At 44.9% G+C, this 23,395-nt stretch overlaps 1 protein-coding gene and 1 long non-coding RNA gene across 21 annotated transcripts in view; one reads left to right on the top strand and one right to left on the bottom strand.

The window, feature by feature from the left end:
• Positions 1–23,395, bottom strand: part of LOC146181662 (uncharacterized) — a 41,436-nt gene that overhangs the window by 4,746 nt on the left and 13,295 nt on the right. For 8 of the 20 annotated variants that reach the window (XR_014700264.1, XR_014700255.1, XM_084576672.1 and 5 more), the window contains exon 2: positions 18,454–18,521. The exons of 7 other annotated variants lie outside the window; for them this stretch is intronic. Coding sequence is in view for 7 of the 13 variants with exons in the window: in XM_084576672.1 (XP_084432798.1) it covers positions 18,454–18,521 (68 nt within the window). In the remaining 6 variants the exon portion in view is untranslated. Of the gene's footprint in view, positions 1–9,054; positions 9,261–10,870; positions 11,023–18,453; positions 18,522–23,395 lie in introns of those variants that run through there. 5 more of the 20 variants (XR_014700260.1, XR_014700257.1, XR_014700263.1 and 2 more) reach the window with 5 other exon arrangements.
• On the top strand, positions 11,744–17,852 carry LOC146181663 (uncharacterized). Its single transcript, XR_014700265.1, has 3 exons — positions 11,744–12,146; positions 14,086–14,179; positions 15,939–17,852. It is a non-coding gene; the product is annotated as an uncharacterized LOC146181663 (long non-coding RNA).

Raw genomic sequence — 23,395 nt, 5'->3', positions numbered from 1 at the left:
TGCTTGCTCATGCGCACTCGCGCTGCCCGTGCAAACACAATACAAATAGGTAGAGGCGCGCGCGGTTTAAAACACTTAAAGGCCCTGCGGAGCCCCACAAGCCTTGAGAGTTCCAGTAGTGACTACAGATTTTGGAAATGGGTGGAGCGGCTATTGTTACATATGCATGTGCAGTAACAAGAACTATTAACCTAAGAAAAAAATTAGAATAGTAGCACTGAAAACTGCAGAACAAAATGAGAAGAACAAATATGAAAAAATCACACAATACTTACTGAAGCTAAATAAGTATAGTAGATTGGATTACCGAGTTTGTAGCATATATTCATATTCGCTAAGCTCGTGCCCTAGTAGTGGTCGACTTCTTAGCGGGATTACCTTCAACCATGTTGTGTTCAGAGAAGCTACATCATTCTCCGATTTCAATGGGGAAAAAATGGCGGAGTCCCCCAAATGCTCTATGGTGACATAATATATAGAGTTGACATAACCTCAGCAGAGGATAAACGTGTTTCCCGATGGGAAAGAAATTTAAACTGTATTTTCTGAAAGACGAAGTGTTTAGACTTGTCGTTGGAGATGTATACTCGGGGAAAACTTTTTGTCGCAATGTGGTGGAAGCTACGGAGCCGAAATTCACCGGCTCGCTACGCACAAAAATATAGTGCCTTCAGAAATTTCGCGGTTGATGCCCTGGAATGTTAAACCATTACAGAACTATTACTTTATTAATGTATCAGGTTTATACTACAGTACTAGGCAGTACAGCAGGAGTTAAAGAAGCATCGTTCATGTCAATGGCTGCGCGGCCTGTCAGCAGTCTCGGAAAGCACAAGCAGCGTACGCAGGGCTGGGTGGGATGCGTCTGCCACTTATCTCTGCCCATTTTTACGTGCGTTCGTAAGGCCCGTCCGTTTCTGACAGTGTACGTCGTGCACGGTGTTGATTAGTCACGACTTTATCTTCAGAAGCCATCAGCAACGTAATGGAACGTGTTGCTGCCTAATGGGAGGCAAAGAAACTGTTAAAACTGAACACGCATTCACTCCAAGTGCTCGGAGCGATATGGCGTAGTAACACAGTTAGGAAAGCCCCGCCTCCGTACTTTGGCTTTATTGCCTCATAAACGTGTCCAAGAGTATAGTGGTTTGAGGCCGAGAGGTAACATTATACTAGTAGTAATGACTCGAGAGTGATACTGTGAAGTAATAAAGCTAACCACACAGTTCTGGAACGCTTTGTGCGAGTCAATCATGAAGGCGTGGAGAGGGTTCCACATTTCGAGAATGTACTTAAGTTTTTCACAAATGGGGTTTTCACGTCAAATTTGTCTCTTGCCTAGGATGGACATAGAAATTGAGCTCTTGATGAATACAGATGATAATGTAGCTCTAGACGTATTATTATGTAATCTTCTCAAGTTCCGTTTGTAATCTCATTATAAATGTTATCTCGACAAATTAGTCTACGTATTTCTTCTGCAATTACGGTCTGCCAAACAGGCAACAGATGCCCTTTCAAGAGGGATTGCTTCATCATAGCATACATTCAAGCGCAGCCATTTCGATAGATTGTAACTATATATGTGTTCACATGCTTCTCAGATCAAGCTTCTCAAAAAGCTTTTACGCTTTGTAGAGAAAGTGTTAGTAAAGTAATTGTATCTTATCTCGGGTTTGAAAACAATCACCTGGGCAGTCTCGCTACGGACTGATTAAGTCGCTACACCCCCCAGATAGATATTATGGAGGGCAGTCAGTTATCGAATTGGGAAATGGTTTTGTCCAACTCGCGCTACAGTACTTGCAATAGGACAGTGATTACAAACAACCATAAACACAAACACAGCCCCAAGAGTACAATGCAAAACACATAGCTAAAACAAAAACTTCGCAATTGTAAGAGAGGTTCTTCTTCGTCCGTGCTTCGAACACGGGACCTTCACAATCTCCAGACAGTCGCTTCAAAAGGAAATATGATGCCTCTCAAAGTAGAGGACTAGGCGGTATTTACTCACTAGCATAAGCCGTAGCTACGCCTTGTGGCTATAATGGAAAACAATTATGACATTTTTAGGGATGTTACATATTAGAAAATATTCGACTTGCGACAATGTTCACACTGGAGACCAGAGCTTATCCGGATCATTTACTGTACCAGCTAACTACGAGCACAGCTGGTCAGATGGTAGCTTGAAAGCGAATTGATGAATAAATAGAAGTGGGAAAGGTGTTGAAGTATTTTAGCATAATTTTAGGAATTTTAGCAAGGAAGTACATTAGTCATTAGCACCTATTGAGGCGCAGGAGTTTGCAAAATCTAGCACGGGGGATTTACATATGTATTACAGCCAGGATGAGTATCATTAGCCGCAATCACGGGTTTCGCCGGTGTCTGTCCAAAGCAGTGGGTCCACTGTCGCGGCGGGGGATTCCGAAGGGGCGGCCAAGTTTATTTATGACGGTCGCTCAGGCGGTCGCACTTAGGAACGCATGGAAACGGGCAACGCCAGCGATTCGGTCAGTTCCAATTCTCGGAAAAGTCGCGCTTCGACCGTGCCGCGAAGGAGGCAAGCCAGAGCAGTTAAAAAGCAGAGAGTAAGCGCAGTGGTTGTGGGTTCGGCGCTAACTGCTGTCTCTCGTTTTGAGGGGAAAGGGCGCGGAGGCCATAAATCGTGGCGAAACACGGGCTGGGGAGAATGCGCTGCCGAGGGAGCTGCTGTCGGTGTCTTCTCGGGAAGACGCCTGGACATACGTCCCTTTGAAACCGCCGCCCGCGCGCAACCGACCAAGGGCAGCGATCGGAATTTTTGGGCCTTAGGTTTGTGTGTTGTGTGTTTTGTGTTTTGGAAGCGCAACCCTCGGCGCTGTTTGTCTTTGTGACTACTGGCCACCTCTTGCATGAGCTGAGGGAAGATATTGGAGAGAGTGTAAATCGAAGATGTGTGTGGTAATGCATGAAAGGTATAACGGTGATAAGCTGTTCTACGTGCCTACTTCGTATTTGATTAACTATTCAAATCGGCCATATTTTTTGTGACAGCAAGGTTGACGCCAACAATAACAATTCCTCCACCGTGGACGTCTAGGACAATGCCGAATCCGACTCATTCTCACCTTGACCCAGAAGCTTGTTTGCTCAACACATTGATGCTTTTGATGCTTGATGCTCCATTGATGCTTTTTGTAGCCACCTCCACTGCAAAATGTCAGCCTGACGAAAGTGCTAAGCTGCATTTATTATTGTCGCCGCATTTCCTTAAGGTGTTTTCGAAAAGTGCGCTTTTCCCTTTTTGCATCATGAGCTATAACTCCACAGGTTGCATTGATTTCTCTTGGGCGAACAAAGCAGGCACTCATGCAAATCACTCTAAATTTTATTGCCGTGTGACTCTTTCTGTTGTGGATATTGGGCTTTTACGGTGTTGATTTCCGTTCACTGGATTGCCATGCTTTCGAGATGCTGATGAAAATGGTATCCCGATGTTGCCTAAGATAGAGTAAAGAAAACGGCGTGTTTCCTGGGCTCTCACTAGTTCGGACTATCCACAATTTTCTCACATGAACATAATTAACAATAACGTGAAGCTAATATATGACATCACCGCTAGGAACTCAAGCCACGAAGTTCCCACAGTGTAAAGTTGTTCCCCATGTACAAGGCACATAATAAGGCAGAGAACAGAATAGCAGACATGACTTCTCTGTGCCAAAGCGCAACGGCACGAGGCCAGATGAAAAGGACGAGACAAAGAGCTTACTAGCAACCTGAATTGAAGGGCACGTTGGCCTGATGTGATTTCTAGTACAACAGCACAGCTGCATGAGGCCAGAGAAACAGAATTCTCTTGTAGAAAATAAAAGCAAGCGAAGGTGCGAAAATGACTCGAGCCCGAGCAGATCCACTTTTTTAGCCGCAGCAATAGAAAACCAGGCCATCGTCATTGCCTAAGAGCGAACGAGTTAAATTGCCACGCTCTCGTGCAGGGTGTTGGCGTGTATAGGAACTGTAATACGTGGCCAAAGCCGTGTCAAAGCAAGAGTACTAGGGTACTTCCATGCGCAGTGAAAAATAGCCAACCGTGCCAGGCCGATGACCCTAACAACATTTTGAACTGCTGCATGTTATTGCGGTGTGGAAGACAGAAAGGCCTTCACCTGCATTCCCGACCAATCAGAGGCGCACTCAGGCGCCGTGATTTGCCGCACCAAACGACTGGTCAGTCCGCCGCACTTCGTCGACGGCAAGCTACTTTCTGCTTAGATACCGATCGTTGTTGACAACCGCCACACGACTGCCCTTGTAAATACTGGCGCTCACTTGCATAATCCTGACTTTTTCGTATGGAGCGCCAATAAGGATAGCTGGAAGACGTGTGGTAACACCGCACAGTGTGCGCCGCTCGAGTTGAGTTTGGGCACGTAACTTTCTCGTATTGCTTCGCAGCTCTGGCAGAGTGCTCCAAGAACCTGATGCTCGTTCTTGATTTTAGTAAAGAAGACTTTGCAATGATCACCTTTCAGGTCCTCATTGTTACTTTTCTACCCAGCACGCAATTTCTGACGACAACACACTAGGCTGGCCAGTTTTCCGAGTGAGCTATGATTAGGTAACTCTAACTCCACACATCAGCTTTTGGGTAAAATGCAGTGCGACAACCCTGCCTTCTTCAATGCTTTGCGGATAAGAACATGATTTTAATGTTTAGCCTACAAGTCTTCGTCGCTCGGAGGGTCTTTGCCTGGAGTAACAAGTGAACTGAACTGCTTTTAATGAACTTTTGAGCCTAAAACTGCCATTTACCGCAAGGTACAGCCATCGCCTATTTTGACGAAGGCAGTGCGCCCTGCGGCCACTGCGTCCTACCTCTGGTTAAAAAGAACCCTTCCGAGAGTACTGGAAAATAGTGTTCAAACAAATGTGAATTCTGCCTTGCCTCGTGCCCAGGAACACCGCCTTCAAGCAATTCTTGACAGATAACTACTTTGCAGTCACTTCTAAAGTAAAACAGTCGTCGGTACCAAAGCGCTGCCTTAATGTGATCCGCAAACACCCCTACCGACTATAGGCGAAGGAGCGAGAGGCTATTCGGGCGCAGGATGGTGAAATACTCCGCGATGATGTGATCCAGCAGTCCACATGCTCAAGGGCTTTGCAAATTGTGCTCGTCACTAAAAAGGATGGAACACTCAGCATTTCAGTAGGCTACTGTAGACAACAAAAATACTAAAAGGTTGTCTACTCATTGCCTCGAATCAACGACTCGTTTGAAGGACTCTGCAAAGCCCGATACTTTTCATCGCTCCATCTACGCAGTAGGTATGGGCAGATCGAAGTCGATGAAAGTGATCGCACGAAAACCGCGTTTATTACTCTTGACAAACTGTAGCAATTTAAGCTAAATTTTATTTCAGTTCAGTTCAGTCGTTCAGTCATGTTCGACTCTTCGTTACCCTATGGACCATGTCACGCCACGCTTTCCGGTCTCTCACTATATTTCTAACATCACATAACTTCATCTGCAGTGCCTCGAGGATGCCATCTAACCATCGCGTTCACTGCCTACCCCTTCTCCGGCGACCCTCAACCTTTCCCAACATCAAATCTTTCTCCAGCGACTCCTCGGTTCTCATCAGATGTCCAAAGTAGCTGAGCTTTAACTTTAGAATTTGACCCTCCAATGAGCAGTCAGGGTTTATGGTCGACAATATCGACTGATTTAATCTTCTGGCTGTCCAAGGAACTCTCAAGAGTACAAGGTGTAGCAATACACCTTGTACTCTGCTCCCGCCACCTTTCACAGAATGACAAACACTGTCCTAGCCGGTTTCAAATAGTAGACATGTATCGCCAACCGTGGCGACGTCATTTTCTCTGCATCCTAGGAGGCGCATCTCAAGCACTTTATGACCGTAATAAATGCCATCTGCACTGCCGGCCTCTCACTGAAAGTAAAAAGTGCCACTTTTTATTTCAACAGCTCAAGTTTCTGGGCCATGTCGTGAGCGTTGAGGGCATTAGTCCTGATCCAAGGAAAGCAGCTGCCCTTGCTTCTTCCGCTAACCACACTGATAAAATTTCGCAGCGTTAATATTTGGCCTGTGTGCATATTGCGGACGCTTTGTGCGCGACTTCTACCTGATAGTCGAACCACTAAGCTGTCTCACAAAAGAAGAACACCCTTAAATCTGGGACGACGAGCAGCAAAGGACCTTCGAGGACCTTCGAATGTGCTTTAATATAACTCTCATATGCTTGGCCCTTGACGAGGAGGCGGACCAAAGCCCGTAACGTTAGTCTCGTTGCAGTCTTCGTTCAGTGGCAAGATGGTCTTGAGCGGGTGATTGCTTATGCCAGCCGCACCCTGTCTCGCTCGGAAGCGAATTATTCTTCTACTGAAAAGGAGTGCATTGTGATTGGGCGGGCGGTAACAAAATTCCGGCCGTATTTACATGGCGGCCGTTTATAGTGGTCAGCGACCACCACAAACACTTTTGGCTAGCGAACCTTAAATACCTCCCGGACCGGTTAGCCCACTCGAAACTCCGCTTGCAGGAGTTCGATGTCTTTATTGTTTACTTGTCCGGCAAAAAACACAATGACGCTGACTGTCTATCCCGAAATTCTATTCCATGTTCTTCAATTGAAGCAGGTTACTCAGTTTTTCTCGGCGCTCTCCCGATGCCTGATCTCGTTCAACAGCAGCTAGAGGACGCCGAACTGCGGCCCCTCACCGATTACCTGAGGGGAACCCCTCATCATTACCTCGCCTTTCTACACATGGCCTGTCTTTGTCCTGCTTGCGAAACGGCATCCTCTACAGAAACACTACGCTTCCACAGACATTCAGTACATTCTTGTGCTCCCAATGCCACTCTGTCCCGATATTCTGCAGGCATACCACGACAAGCTTTCTGCAGGGCATCTCGGTTTTTCCCTGACCCTGGCACGGATGCGACAAAGTACTAAAGGCCGAAGCTTGCTGCTATTGTCCAGCGATATGTTGACACCTGCTGCAATTCTCAACGACGTTGCCTGTCAAGCTGGCCATGGCCTGCTGCAGCCTATTTGTCCTCCACGAGTACATTTTCACCGAGTTTGTATGGGCTTGCTCTGGACATTTCCTACATCTTTACTGGGCAACCGGGCAACCACAGATTACCTCACCCATTATTGTGTTACAAAAGCTCTTCCCAGCGCACCTCTACTTATATTGTGAACGTTTTCATTTTTAACCTAATCCTTCTTCATGGTGCCCCTGCGGTCGTTTTAAATAGTGGCATGAGATTTACATTTACATGACATGTTGGGAAAGGTTGAGGGTCGCCGGAGAAGGGGTAGGCAGCGAACGCGATGGTTAGATGGCATCCTCGAGGCACTGCAGATGAAGTTATGTGATGTTAGGAAGATAGTGAGAGACCGGAAAGCGTGGCGTGACATGATCCATAGGGTCACGAAGAGTCGGACATGACTGAACGACTGAACTGAACTGAACTGATGACATTTACTTCAGCCGTAACCGAGGAAGTTATGCGGCTCAATGGCACTTGTGATCGTCGAATAGCTTACTAACCTCAGACGAATGGCCTTATTGCGCGACTCAATAAGACGATCGCCGATATCATTTACATGTACTGTATTTGCCAAAAGTATTTCGTCAGTACCACCGAAACTGGGACCAGATACTACCGCATGCAGCATTTCCATACAACACCGCAGTTCAGGAAACGACCCGCTTTACACCATTTTGTTCGGGGTACAGTCGCGAAGCCGTCATCATGCTGGGCGCAATGCTCCTTCCAGATGTTGCCCACACAGAAGTTGCCGGCGTTGACCGATTATTGTGACATGCTTAGACCGCCCCCCTGCTGGCTAGACTGAGAGTTCGGGCACATCAATCTAAAGATGTTCAAAGCTATGCCCTTCCTCACAGGGAGGCAATTTATAACCATGGCGATCAAGGTATGGTGTGGACTCTTGTTCGGCAGCGGGGTCGCTCCCAAAAACTTCTGGTCACTACTTCAGCCCATACGACGTGCTGCATAAACTTAGTGACGTCCCCTACGAAGTGATATTTCGCGTGGAATTGTCCGCTCCTCCCGACGGCAAGCACAATCAGAAGTCATACACGTCCCCAGAATAAAACCCCTCCACGGCCACTTGGTAAAGTCACACGTTTCTTTTTCCTTTATTCATGTGACGCTTCTGACTTCGTATGAACGCTACATTCATGCCGCCAACGGCTCTGCTTGATCTCGCCTCGCGGCATCGCGACGGTGCTTTTTCCACCAGGAGGGGCAATTCGGTAATGTTATTTGCTGGCGCCACCATGTGGTCGAGCTCTGAAACATGCAGCAACTCGTCTTCTTGGCTCGGGGCATTCGCTCGCTAGCAGTCACCCAGCTTTGAGCCATCTTTCGCTGCAGCTTGTGCGTTGGTGCAAGTAAATATGGTTTTTTTAGGTCTACCAGCTATTGTGAAAATATGCTAATAGACAACGTGCTCTAATAGTTTGAAAATATGCACTGTTATGAAACTAGGCCTGAAGTTAGACAATGATTGTACGTCAATAGAATTCAATAGGGACGGAACTTCGGCTAGTTTCCACGAGGAAGGGAAGGCACTGATGTTAGCTATTTTTTAGTGATAACTACAAGGTGCCTTCGTGCCTTCTAGATTAAAGAGAGTAACGAAGAAGAAATGAAGCAGGACTTTCGTCAGGGCCGCTCGGTTCATTGACATCTGAAATAATATCATATTCACATCTTCACTGGGCACTGACACATCGCCGATGGATGAACGTGATTCATAACCAAAAGCTGGAATTACTGAATTGTACCTCGTATACACTGAATGGAAATGGTGGTTAAAAGCAGAAACTATTGTAAGTGGTTCAAAACCTGCGACATCGTTAATGATGAATGTTTCAGCGGCGAGAGTTCCAATGGCAGGAGTTGCATAAAGGATTGAGAATGGACTAAGTTGCCCCGTCCAGCACCGAGTGTGATGATGGTGGCGGGTGTGCAACTGTAATATGTTCATATAACTTCTTACCATGTCCAAGAAGAACTCCTAAATGGTTCGAAAACGATAGTAAGTAGTCCATAATTATTCAGATATGTACGTTCGGCTTGGAGTGTGCATGGCTCTATTACTAATATTCAGGAACTTCATTAAGATATATCATAGTTTCACCTTGATACCGCCATGACGCCAAGTTTGAGATTCCGATTTATTGCACTGTCTTATATCTGTGAATAAGATATGAGTACGTGACCAGAACAGAGATTATTATTGGGTTTCAACAGGCTCAATTATTGGCAAATTATAAAACACTACTGATGCCACGTGACCTGCGTCACTTTTTCTCTGGCAGTGGACACCACTCCACAAAACTACGCGCGAAAGGCAAACGTCCCATTAAAATACTTTGTGAGCCAAGCCGGAAATTCTTTTTTAAGCGAATGTTCGTTTGGGATAGCTGTGGCGCAGTTCGCGTACGACGCAATTTCGCCTTCAGCCGACCTTCATTGCGTGACTAGTGGCATTTGGCCTCATCTCCGCCCGCTTTTCTTCGCACGTGCGATTCACGGAATGGACGGCGTCCAATTCTTCTGCTGCTGCTTCGCTTCTTCATCTACATTGCAGAAATGCCTCTTCACATTTGGCAAACCGTATTCGTACCGGTACAAATTATCACAAATATACATCGCCTGACGCAATGCCACAGAGCCTTCCAGTAGGCTGAATACCGTTTCCCTCCAGCGCCACCACTCCCAATCGGATTTTCCTCCTGAGACCTCTCCCTTCAAATGCCTTCGACACTTTTGCGTCATCAATACCCCGTTGTGTTGTCTTGGAAATCGGCCGATAATTAAATATATTAGGTTCCAAAGTTTAGCTATGTTGTTTCTGCAATAAGCTTCTCAGCAATAATCTGCCTTTTCACAATGTGTTAATCATAATAGGTTAAAAACACCGCAGTTATATGCTTGGTTCATAAAGTTTTGTGAATACCAGTTAAACCACTTTATATTAATCAAGCTTTCAGAAGGCCGAATCACTTCGCAGGCTTGAGCCTACGAAGGATCTGCTGAGAGTCACTTGGCGTACGCAGGGGTAAATTTAAATCCCTCAAACTTTGGACTCTAGGGGGAAAATTAACGACCATTTAACCATTGCATTCTAGAACAAAATATCCTCTCTGTGAAAGAAAATTTTATTTAAAAACACATCACTGAAAAGTTGGCACTAAGCTCTTATTTACATAAAGTCGTACTGACATTCCTGACAAGATAACATGCAGATAAAGATTAAATCAATGTCAATAAGGCTTGTTGAGATGCACACTACGTGTCTGAGAGAACAAAATCCACTGATTACTGGAGCGTCCTTCCGTCGAGACTATGCTAGCGCGCTGGTCGAATGATAACAGCAAACAGCTTGCCATGTAGGAACTGATAAGGATTACCACAGTTCATGACGTTTCCATTGCAACTCCCATCCGCGATTAAAACTTTTCATAACCACAAATCGCTGCGGTATTTACTGTATCCGAAATCAAGAACTGAAACACCTTCAATAATCCTTAATGTAATTGTTGGACATCCCCGGCTTATAGTTAAGCTATAGCATGGTCCCTTTTAGCAGAACATCAGCTAATGCGCCAAGTATGGACCACTGATAGAGAATCTGGGTTATGATTGCAGTTCATTTACACTTGTAAGGTTAAAAAAATATGCCTGTGAAGTTCAGAGTTAGAAACAATATTATATCCTAATGTTGTAGCTTTAGCGTGGTTTCCGCTGTATATGTACTCTTTTTTAAACGAATGGATTGCATTGATGAAATAATAAACTCTCCGGCTTACTCTGAGGCATTGATAACTGCAGACAGGACGCACAAGAACAAAACTATAGACTTCATGTTTTGCCACACTGCACCCAATAATTATGTGTGGTAGCAAATATCTTCATGCTGTAGATATAGCACTTCAAATATGCAGAACATATGTGCTTCTTAATGCTATTGCCGATTGAGTTTCCTATCTCCGCCAACAGAATAAATTTTTGAAATAGACTTAATGCTATTTTGCAAGTCCCAATTTCTGTTGCCTCGTCTTTAACGCATCATTTAAGATTCAAATCTGGGCATCCACAAATTATTTCCATTAAACTATAGCTCCTAAAAATCTAATGCACTCGCTACAGAAAGCGTTATACATAACTAGTAAATCTCATAACAATTTAAGATATTTCGAAGAATTTTGTTCATGTCTGTGGAATGAAAAACATAACTTTTAAAATATGGTAATGATCCTGGAGCCCACTGGAATTAATGCAGCGACAGCTGTACAACAAGATAAAATATTCGCCGGAATTTATAATTATTTCTCTTTTATGATTACAAATTATTCGGGGCTCCTGCAGCAATACAACCTTTTGATCTTTAGCTGTATCAGGAGGTCCTGAAGTATAATATCAGAACATTATCTAGAAAAATTAGTTTTTCTGTTTACTCAAGGCATTTTCTCTTCTGACGCGAGTATTGAATGTTGTGCAAGCAAATTGCAACTAGGATGTAATGAACAAGAAATGTTCCAGTGTAGTCAACACAGAGAAAACCCTTTACTGTAGCCTGGCTAGACACTAAAAAAACGTTTTGTACGTAAATCGCTTTACACTTTAAGATTAACTTATCTGAATTACGAAGTGTGAAGTATGTAGTTGTGGATAGTCTTTCAAACAGCTGGACGCAGCATTGAGGCCATATTGGGCCATTAAGAAAGATTTATTTATGATTCTTAAAATGAATTTCTACATGGCAAGCTGCTTGCTCTTATCCTTCGTCGAGCGCGCTGCACAAATCAATAAATTCAAATCAGTAAAGCATTGGAAAGAGGCACGAGCATTGCTAATACCTCTAGGAGAGAAACTTAGCCCTGAATGTACGTAGAGCTGAACGGAAAGTTTAGCGTTGGCAAGTTTGATTCCTTCATTTTTTTACCAAACCAATAACTGCAAGAAATTTCAAGGAAAAGAAATCTGAGCCTCTCTCAGCAAATAATTTACAGGGAGTGCTGGCTGGCGGATATAGTTCCCTCTAGCGGCATCCGTCGGCAGACACGATATGGCGGAGACCACACGGTATGAATATAGTATTTTATAACCAGGCTTCTTGAATCCCAATGCACATTCCTTCTTGCTCCGTAATACGTTGCTACGCACAGATGTGCCCTAATGCAACAAACCACGGTCTGACATGGCACCGTGGCGCATTATGCTCTTGATATTATAGACTATTATAGAAAATTTCTGAAAATCTTTGTAAAATATTTAGAATTCTCCGCACAGAACATATATTGCAAATAAAGCTGAATACTAAGTATTCTTTCTGGATGATTTACAATCTTTTTGCGGCTACGGTGAGAAGTTAAATAAAACCTCTGAAAGTAAACCGCCTCGCTATGAAAAATATGTGTTTGCTCCTAAAGAGCCTGCCCCAACAGGAAAAGAGGCACTACCCAAGACAACAGATAACAGCGTCTAAACCAAGCGGCAAGGTCCACGGTAATGTTTTGTGGAGACAAGGGGATTGTTCAAATCAATTTCACTCACTCACTTCCAAAGACCACACCGACTCAGGAACAGGTGACTGCAACTAAACAGGAAACCTTACATAGGAAAAAGTCTGAGGTCCTTCAACTAGAGTCAGTTCGCACATCCGATCAGGAAACATTAGGACTATTAGCCATACTAGTTACTTCCGAGCTGATCAAGCGCGCGTTTTCCCGTTTGGAAAATTACATGTTACTTAGAGGCAAGAGCACAGAATTGAGAGCAATATGCCTTAAATGCCGGGGATCTTCTAGTTCAACAATGGCGTGTGCTAGCACGAAAACGCATTACACTTTTGCTCATGTTTTTGCTGTCTAGTTCTTGTCACGGAAGTGCCTGAAAATTCGACGCACAAACACAGCTTCAGAGCAGACTTTTCATCACACCGTCGCTTCTACTAGCTTGCTCGCTTCAGGATACTTGCATTAACAGCCCTATTATAATAAGGTTATAAACATTACTGTATTAATTTTAGAAAGCATGCCGCCCTGGTCCAGGAACGCGAAGTCAACGGTTAGGCAAACATACTTGTTCTTCACGCACCCCGCACACCGAGATGGACACTTCCTCGTGGTGCACGCAAACGCTGGTTTTATGATTGCTTCTTAGCCTAGTCGCTGACGAACAAGCTGTGGTAATTTCGTTTCAGGCCTGATATCTTGGTTCTATACGCATCGAGTGGATAAGTGATTTGTGGAACACTACCCATGGATATATCGCCCCGATTACGCTATATTCTGGAGTACTTTTGACAGCTACACATACCCGTTGGAATATCACTATTTAGGTGCTCGGAGGAGACACTATAATAGCACATTGTCAAAGCCAAGATGGCTGCCGCCAGCGAACTACAACTGCTTACAAAGTTTGGCCACACATAGGCCAACAACGCTCTCAAAACCTGGCACTTGTTTTTTGTCCCAAAGATTTCCCATGCACGAGTGTTCGAGATGAGATTGATAGCGGCCATTGCGGTGTAATGGCATCACGATCTGTCGCGGATGACAACATCCACAATATTAAGAAGACTTTTGAGTGGTGAAGCATGTGTCAGAGGATAATTTTAGTCAGATGCTTGATGACGTCCATGTTTTTACAGGATTGGACGAGATAAGCAGACATATTATTAATGCCAAGAGGAACGCCAAAAGAAAGCTTTCACTGAAATTCAATGCCTTGAAGCCGCGCTCTCACCTTTTGAGTCTATGGGATCTTAGGCATCATGCTCTGAAAGCCTATCATAAATATGGTCGCAAGTGCCGTCGTAAGAGTGCACACTCTTGCATTTCCGAGGAAGTTGAATGGCATGCTACGCACCTGGCTTGCAGAAATTGGCAGCAGCTATGTCATTAAATCAATAAAACATGCAATGTTTCGAAAGCTTGACACATATTTCACGCTATCCTTGTAAGCAAGCCGTCGAATCCTCCAACCCAAGGTATAGCTCTGAATTTGAACCTCTTTCCAGATGGCCTGATCTCGTACAAGCAAGGAAGGTTTTCTCCCCAGTATGAAAATGTGGACGTTTTGCCTACAGACGCGCCATCACCGACTTCATCTGAGTACGACATTCTCACCCAATATATGAACTAGAGGAAGCCGTGTATCACTATAACCAAAGTAGCACCACGGCACCTAGAGACGTACGCTATTCAAGTTTTGAACGCCCCCAATTTCGCATGAACTAGCGCTTTGTTAGCGATCACTGAATGATGGTCAAATGTTGATATACCTGCCTCTTGAAAGGAATCTGTGGTGATACATATAAAAATCTATTACGACACCTTATGCCCATTTTGCTAATGTACAACGATTATAAGTGATTGAACGTATGGCTTTACATAGAGCTAAGTGGATCTCATATAATTGTAATGTAAAATTTTATTGTAGAAAAATTACAACTAAAAAACAGTGTATTTAAGAAACGTATGATTGGTGCCTAATTGAATGCGTAAACATGAGCGCGGGCCGCCAAAATACACTTGGTCGTCGATTACGTATGGATTTCAAATCCAACACTTTCTGTTGGGAGTGAGTAATTGTGGGACATGTAGATTGGCAGCGCGCCTCCAAGCAGCGGCCAACGGGAGCAACTTTTCAGCATTTCTTAAGTGCGTAAGAAAAGTTAAAAATGTAAGTAATAGAGAAATGACGAAGAAGCAATTATTGTCCTGGAGACAGTCTGGAGATTCCGACCGTCCTGCACTTCAACCAAAATACGTTTATAGCCATAACGTTCAGTCGCGGCATCGCTACTTCGCAAGTCAATTTCTCACAGTACGTTAAGCAGCATAGAATAAGTATTTGTGCAGCATTTCAACGTGCTTCGAACTACATGCGCGACACGAAAAAAACTTTATTACCACAATACACCGCAGTTGCGGTCCCGCGGCAGGCCCTGTGAAATATGCTGAACCTTTTACCAGCTACGGCACTAGACGCCCAGATTTAAAATACCAGCACTTCGCTCTCAGCATCCTGGAGAGTCTGCATTTAGCCAGTGAACGCATGTCACTCCTACTGCTTTCACAATTTTTGTACTAAAATGTCAGCATCAGCTAAAACTATATTTGAATCTCTGAAAGTACTGGTTAGAGGTAGCTTTTGTGGTACTAATACGCATCCCTCTGCATGAGGTTTGCAGCAATTGGGCTAATTGAAATTCTTAAATCGTAGCTATTAGGAACAAACTGAGCCGTATATATGCCGGACGCGTTCGGTGTTTGCACGCACGCTAAGAGGAACAGTCTTGTTTGAAAAGCTTGCCTACCTTCTTTTCAATTCTACATTGTGTGAGAAAGAAGGTGCAGACAATACACATAATATTCGCAACTTTCGTACGGTGCTCTCAGTGGGAACCGACGCGTCGTGATAACCTGTTTTTTTTTTTTTTCAATAAACATTGGCGCATAAGGTTTTGCTCACTTGTTCGTATGCCAGCTAGCCTCGCATTTTATCTTTTTGGAACTGCAAACCATTTCTTGTTATTATTGGCACCTATTAAGCTCTTAGTTCTCTCTTTCTTTATGTATCCGCATCGACTGGACAGATCCATGAATTGTCTCTATGGGGATTTCTTAAAAAGGTTGCGAACACCTGCAATTTCCTCATGGCGCGCATTTCTTTCGATTACCTTTATAGCCTATCCAGAAGGCAGGTGACTGAGGTTCCCACTGCCTCTTTCTTCCCAATACCATTGTATCGGCAACCTAATCAGTTATTTGACACCACCGTTTTAAAGCGTGTTATGCACACATCAATTCAGTCTGCCGCAAAAAAAAATTCTTTTGAAAATCGCACTAAGCGTCTAAGCGTTCGCAGGAGGACGCCGCTGATGCCTGGGCGCTTCAAGTGGAGACCAAGCAGTGGGGAGTCGCCGACAAAGGCTGCTCCGAAACTTCGACCTATTTTGCGCTCGCGGCCGAACTTGCCTCCAGACCGGAGGCAGGTGGCGGCGACACCGATAACGTAACCCTCCTCCGTGACTGCGAGGTGCCTCAGAGGCACACCTGACAGCTTGACGTGCCAACGACGATGGCGTCTTCCAATGCATTGTGCCGGCTGCCGTGCCGGTGTGGTGCTGTCATGATGTATCTTGTCATGTTACGATCCAAATTCGTAGGCCTGTCTGTTGTGTGCTTGAAAGGGTCACAATGTGGCCCGTCTGGTCTAGCACCCTAACCCCATAGCAATGGCGGCTCCATTAAGAATCACTACGCTAAAAACTAGAGGATTGGCTGCCAGACAGCGGCAGTACCAACTTAGCCTTTTCTTGCTTGAAAATGATGTGGAAGTTATAGGTATGAAAGAAACAAAAGTTGAATGTTAGGATCAGACAGCCTGCGTGGTGCTACATTTCCGATCGCAGTGTGAGACTTGTGTGCGCCATGTTTTAGCTAAATCAGCGGGGTGTCTTGTCCTCCTACGGCACTCAGTCGGCATTAACGTGGAGAGTGTCACAGTATGACAAAGTGGTCGCTTTATAGTAGGTGACTACCTTTTCTGATTCACAGTGGAGCGTTATTTGTGTGTAAGAGCTTAACGAGAGCAGGAACGCAAACAGTTATTCGAGCGGATTGTTCCTTATGTAAGGTGTGACCGGAATATAACCTTCCTTGGAGATTTCAATTTTGTGTGTGCATCACAGGATAGAGCTAAAAAGCAACCTGTTCGCGACAGCAAGTGTCGTTTTTTATACGAGCTCATCCAGGAGTGTTAACTCGAGGTTGTTTCAAAATTACAGTCGAATTCTGATTTGCCGCAATTCACACATTTCCGGAGAGACAGCCGCGCAAGGCTAGTTAGAGCATATGTTTCTGCTCAACTTGCGCTACTCTGTAGCAACTATATGATAAAGCCTGTTTCGTTTAGTGACTACAGCATGGTCGTATTTACCATTGCATCCAAGGAAGCGAAGTCGCGGTTTACCTGGGAATTATGGAACCTTAATGACAATCTACTCACAGACTAAAGTTTTGTAGATACTGTGCAAGAACGCATAAAACTTGTTAAAAGTGTAACCTGGAGCAGTTTTTGAGTCATGGGAGCATTTTAAAGAGGAGGTTAAGATACACGCGATTGAGCGATCGGGTTCCTTATTTAGAGAACAAAGGAGTTGCACGGTGAGCTTGACGTTTTGTTCAGCTTAGAAAGTACAAACCCACCTAGAGGCTACCGATATACGCACGTTCATAGGGGCTGTCGCCTGCGCACGTGCAGAATGATTATTTTCCCAAGACGCGCCTAACAGTGTGTATTAGGAGAGCAAAAAAGGTACGCGATGAAGAGCGAAATAAAAGATAAACAGCAGCAATGGGGTCACAAGCAAAAGGGTGGAAATAGAACGTGCATTCGTAGGCTATTTTCGCTCATTGCTAGGCCGGCCGAGTACAAGAAAGATTTGAAAAAGCATTTTTCCACTGATGCCAAGCCTCGATGACACTGTGAAAGTAAGCCCATCAGCATGCGAGAGACAGCAAATGCGATAGATGACGTTACCGCTGGAACATCTCCTGGTCCTGATCGATTGGGCGCAGCTAGTTACAAAGCTGTTAAGGGTGAAGTTTCTCAGGTATGCATCGAGTTTTGAGCGAGGCATATGACAAGAAACGCGACCGTCGTTTAGGACATGCGTGGTGTTGATACCAAAGAGCGATGAACCCGTCAGATTGCTCTCAGTAAAGTTATACCAGCCTATAACACATGCCAATGTGCACTACAAAATCTTCATGAAATTCCTGGCGAAACAGTTGCAAATCGTAATAAACGATATTCTAGGTCCACATCAAACATATAGGCAAAGCATATATACAAACATTCACGTAGCTATAAGCATTTTGGAATGCTGTTGCATGTTTGAAGATTACGTTGCAATGCTGTAACTAGACCTAAAGAAAGCTTTTGACTAAATAAAGCACGAAATTTTATTTTCAATACTGGATTATGTAAATGTAGGCTCACCCATATTAGGGGGAGTTCAAATGGGTTAAGAAAATTGCTTCATTAGCATTAGTGTAAATAAGGAAGCCGCAGAAAGCTTTCAGATAAGATCGTCCGTTATAGAAGGATGTCCGCTTTCGCCTCTGTTATTTGTCACATATATACAACCTTTTTGCTTAAAGGTGAACAAAAATGAAATTATCCGATGATTTAGACTTATGAAAAGCGAAGTAAAGATATTGTCATACGCTGACGACACAGCCTTTTTGTGTCAAGATAAAGAAAGCGGTTCAGAAGCAATCAAGTATGCTACTCGAGTTTGTAAGCAAACGGCCAGCGAAGTCCCCTGCATGCGACAATTTTTGGGGGCTGTGGCATGGGGTCTGGTGCTGCGTACCTTCCGCTTTTCAAAAATATTTCTTGATCTGTCACAACTGCGAGGTACCTTGGTGTGCCGCTGGAACACTGCAAGGATGCGAAAGATTACTGGGATGATGAACGTGAGCGCGTCCACTCGAAAACAACAAAATGGGGTGGCCTTCATTTATCAATGTTTGCACATTCAACTTTATGCAATTTGTTTCTTGTTGCGAAAGTCTGGTATGCATTGCAATTATTCTCCATGTGAAGGGTTAGCGTCCAGAACTTTCACAGATTACTAGCGGTTTTTGTCTGGGGTTCGGTTTGAGAGAGAACAAGTCGTACAAATTTATCTCGCTCGGTGCAAAGTGAAGGACTTGGTTCGCCCATTTGTTCACGGTTTTCCAAGTTAGACTGAGCAAGACACCCTAAATTTTGGTGTCTTCTAGTAACATCAAACGCAGTAGACTGATTGTTTTGAGCGAAATTTAGGCGTCCTTTCACATTTTAAAAGGTAGATTCTCATAATAATGCCTACGGGCTGTAACCCAAAAACATCTGTATAAGGGCCTGCTTGATGTATTTATGCAGGTGCCCTTGTATCGATCATCACAATGTGGAGGGGAACATCAGGATGCCTTATGCCACTACGGTATTCAGCAAAAAATGATTTTTTCTTCCTCTTACACAGAGGTTCATTGCCTATTAAACCATGGCTGAGCGAAAAAGGTGTCTTTGTCACGTGGTCGGTGGACTGATTGATTTGCCATAAACTGTAAACCATAGACCATATTTTGCTTCACTGCTGGGAGGAAGTTCTTGTGTGGGATATCCTGCAGAGGGCTCTAAGAAAGGACTTGCCAATTACATCATATGGTATACGGTTCTTGCCTATCGATAATCAAGGTGTGCCATACAACTTATTCACTTTGATTTAGCGCTACAGAGTATGGAAAACGAGAATGGCTGTCAGACACGCGGACGTGAAAGCTCACTCTTTGAGGGGGTATTTTATTAAAAGCATACACTACCTGATTCTCATCTCTAATGCCCAAAGGGAGAAACCTGAATGGGTGCCAGTTTTGAGCGAGCTGGCAATCCTAAACCATTTTTGAAACTTTGCGAAGCCATAATTTTGTTAGAGCTCTCGTATTATTCTACTTTGACTGCCTGACAGTATTTTTTGTTGTTAACAGGAAATAGAAAAAAAAGTCTTGTTAACTGCCACATCTCGATGTTTTTGTGTGCGTGCGTGAATTTTGACACTTGTTACGGTGTTGAATTACTGAGTTATGACGGTCTTTTATTATGCAGCTCGGTGTTTTAGGCATGAGCTGTATTAGCTTCTATTCCTCGCCATTCTTCACATGCAATAAAAAAAAATTAAAAGCTTTTGTGGTGCAGCGCTTGTCGCAGTTGACTTGGAGCGAGATGGCCTAAGTGCCACCCGCACACAATGGTAAGATTTTTTTTTATTCTTTTTTTCTCTTTTTATTTCTACTGCCCTTATCTGCCGCGAACTGTTTTATTCTTTCTAACACTGCATTTCTGACCTAGAAACCGGAGGCATGAAATACTGGGCAGTATCCAGTCTAGGCCGATAATGACGACTGGTGCGGCTCTTCTTCCGTACGGCCGCATTTATGAAACAAAATTAAAAACAAAGCGGCTTCGGAAGTGACTATAAAACCCTACTTAGGCATGGCAGAAGAGAAAGAAAAAGTTTACCAAAAAAGAACACTATAATGACACAATGAGAGAGTAAGAACGAGAGTGGCGAGTCAGAGGGAAGTTTCGGATGTTGTCTCGTGTGGGTGCCAGTATTTCGGCCGCTGTCGGTCGACAGCCGTCTTGTGAGCGACGGGACGCCCACACTGTCAGTCTGCCGACTATTTCAGTCGGCACAGTGTTACATAGACGAAGAAATCAAGAACAAACAATATTGGCAGACCGCATCGGTGTCATGTCATTTTAGCGTGACAAGCCTTTGTAAGTTTGTAAGCCTACTTTTTTAGTTCCCAGCACGGCATTTTATCCAGCTTGAGTGAACGTCCAAGACACCTTTTGTACCAAGTACTTGTGAGTATTGCCGCAGACTATATAATGTTTATTTGTTGCTGCCAACAGCCACAGACATGCTAGATTATCAGTTTGCTTTTAACGTGCAGAATGATCCACGCAATGCCAAAAAGGTTTAGATTCGTTTGTGAGTGCTCAAAGACGCCTCACACGACCTTATCATTATTGATGGTCGCCTGTAAGGGACCGACGGGCACAACAGATTAGCGCGGAAAGTCGGGGAACGTGTGTGGCTACCAGCCCAGCTTCTCTTTGTTCCCGTAGCATGCGTAGGCGCAGGTGATACACACATTCACGCGGGCCCCGATGGAACGCTGTGGCGAACGCCTAACAATAGCACTACACTCGTGACGTTCTTGATGTTGGGGCTGTAGGAATAAGGAAGAGAAAATGCACGGGCCTACTACTGGCTCTGTAGCTGAGCCCCCTCCTCTGCCTCGTGCAGACAGAAGAGAAACTGATTAATTTATAGGAAGGGAAAGGCGCGGTAACTGCCTCACTTGTTTTCTGTGGGCACCTCAACCGTCCCGTAAGGGAAGGGAGGAAGGTGGAAGAAAAAGTGGAAAGAGACAAAGAGGAGCCGTAGTGGAGGGCTACGGAGTAATTTCGACCACCTCGGGATCTTTAGCGTGCGCTGACATCGCACAGCACACGGACGCCTCTTCGTTTCGCCTCCATCGAAACGCAGCTGCCGAGGTCGGGTTCGAACCCGGGTACTCCGGCACACTAGTCGGGCGTCTTACCACTGCACCACCCCGGCGGGGCAGACAGAAGACCTTACAAATTGGCTGGCTAACCTCAACAAGGAAGTGAACATGGCCACATCGGAAATGCCGTGCAAACAATCCTCGGAGGTGATTGACAGCCGATTACTCCACATGTGGGAAGCTCACTCGAGCTTACAGAAGCGATGGCTTAAAAACAAACACAATCGTGCCCTGAAGCTACGCATCTTCGCTCTCATAAGGGAAATGGAGACGCACGCGGCACACCTCAGTCACCAGCAATGGGGTCAAGTATGCGACCGCCTTGCTGGAAACCTAGGACCTAAGGACACGTGGCGGTTGCTACGATGCCTTCTTGAACCCGATCACGCCAAGAATTTACAGCAGAAAAATGTGACGCGTCTTATCCATGACATAGACATGGACAACGACAACATTATTCAATCCTTAAAAGATACATACCTCACAACCACACCGAAGACACCCTTACCACAATACCTTGGAACCCAAAACCATGAGCTAGACGAAGACATCACAAAGTATGAAGTCAGAGCAGCCATGCTCCAACTCCGCACTACGTCTGCTCCAGGAGCCAATCAGGTCACGAACAAAACACTTAGAAACCTCGATGAAAACTCCATCCAGGCAATAACGGAACTCTCTAACAAACACTGGCAAGAGGGAACGCTTCCCTCAGAGTGGACGCACGCTCAGGTTACCTTTATACATAAACCCGGCAAACCGCTCACTCTTTCAAACCTTAGGCCCATTTCGCTAACTTCATGCCTTGGTAAACTTTTTGAACACGTTGTCTTGAATCGGCTACATACACACATGCAAACCCGCGACCTTTTTCCTCACACAATGCTGGGTTTCCGCAGCCACCTATGCACCCAAGATGTCATGCTACAGATATCAGAAGAAATTCTACATCGCCGACACTGCAAACGCACAAGAGCATTGCTGGCTCTAGACTTGCAAAAGGCATTTGACAATGTCTGTCACTCCTCTATATTGGATGCACTATCCACTCTGAATGTGGGAAACCGAACACATGCTTACATTTCAGGATTTCTCCGGGATCGCACAGCAGAAATTCGGTTCGGTGTTCTAAAATCCCCCACTTTTACCCTCGGTAATAGAGGCACCCCGCAGGGATCACTCCTTTCCCCTTTTTTATTTAACATCACACACATTCCCATGGCTAAAAAGCTGTCACAGATCCCAAACCTCTCTCATTCTCTATATGCTGATGATATCACCCTGTGGACCACCACTGGGAATGTAGGTAGTATGGAAGAAACTCTTCAGGAGGGGGCAGACATGGTGTCAAGATGCGCGGCCTCAATAGGCCTTTGATGTTCCTCCACCAAATCCGAGCTCCTGATACTCCATCCAAGCCCGCGGAAACACCACCAACCCCCTATGCTCATCACCGTAGATGGTCAGCCAGTACCACAAGTTCACAAACTTCGAATACTAGGTATGTTCATACAAGACAACGGCCTTAACACGGATACACTATCCAGACTGACTAACACAACACATCAGATCACCCGCCTAATCAAACGTATAGCCAACAAGCACTGTGGAATGCGCGAGCATGACCTCAGACACTTAGTACGGGCATTTATTATAAGCCGCATTCTTTACTCGATTCCGTATTTATATCTAACAAAAACAGAGACAGACAAGGTGGATGCTCTCATCAGACACGCTTATAAGGCAGCTCTCGGCTTACCTAAGCGCACCCAACCTATCGACTCTTAGGCATGGGAGTTCATAACACCCTCAGCGAACTGGTGGAAGCCCACCGCATCGCCCAACTAGGACGGCTCTCCACTACCACAACTGGTCGCCACATTCTTTCCTTTCTCCAACTTAGACCGTTAGGTGCCCCTCCAGTAGAAACTTATGCAGTTCCAAAGACAGTCCGCGATCACCTCACTGTCCACCCACTTCTGAAAAACATGCATCCCCTTCATAACCAGGCCAGACGGAACGCGAGAGCACGTGCCCTACACAGAGCACATGCGAACAAACCCGACACGGTCTACGTGGACGCCGCCGAATATCCACACCGCTCAGATTATGCGAAATGCGCGGTATCCAGCCGCTTCGAACACATCACATCAGCCTCTTTCATTACCCGAACGTCCGTAGAAGCGGAAGAAT

This window comes from Amblyomma maculatum, chromosome 8, assembly GCF_055883805.1.
Source record: "Amblyomma maculatum isolate TAMU_Amacu chromosome 8, ASM5588380v1, whole genome shotgun sequence".
NCBI lineage: Eukaryota > Metazoa > Arthropoda > Arachnida > Ixodida > Ixodidae > Amblyomma > Amblyomma maculatum.
Note: the sequence above shows the minus strand (reverse complement) of the source record. Positions and strands in the feature narration are given on the sequence as shown.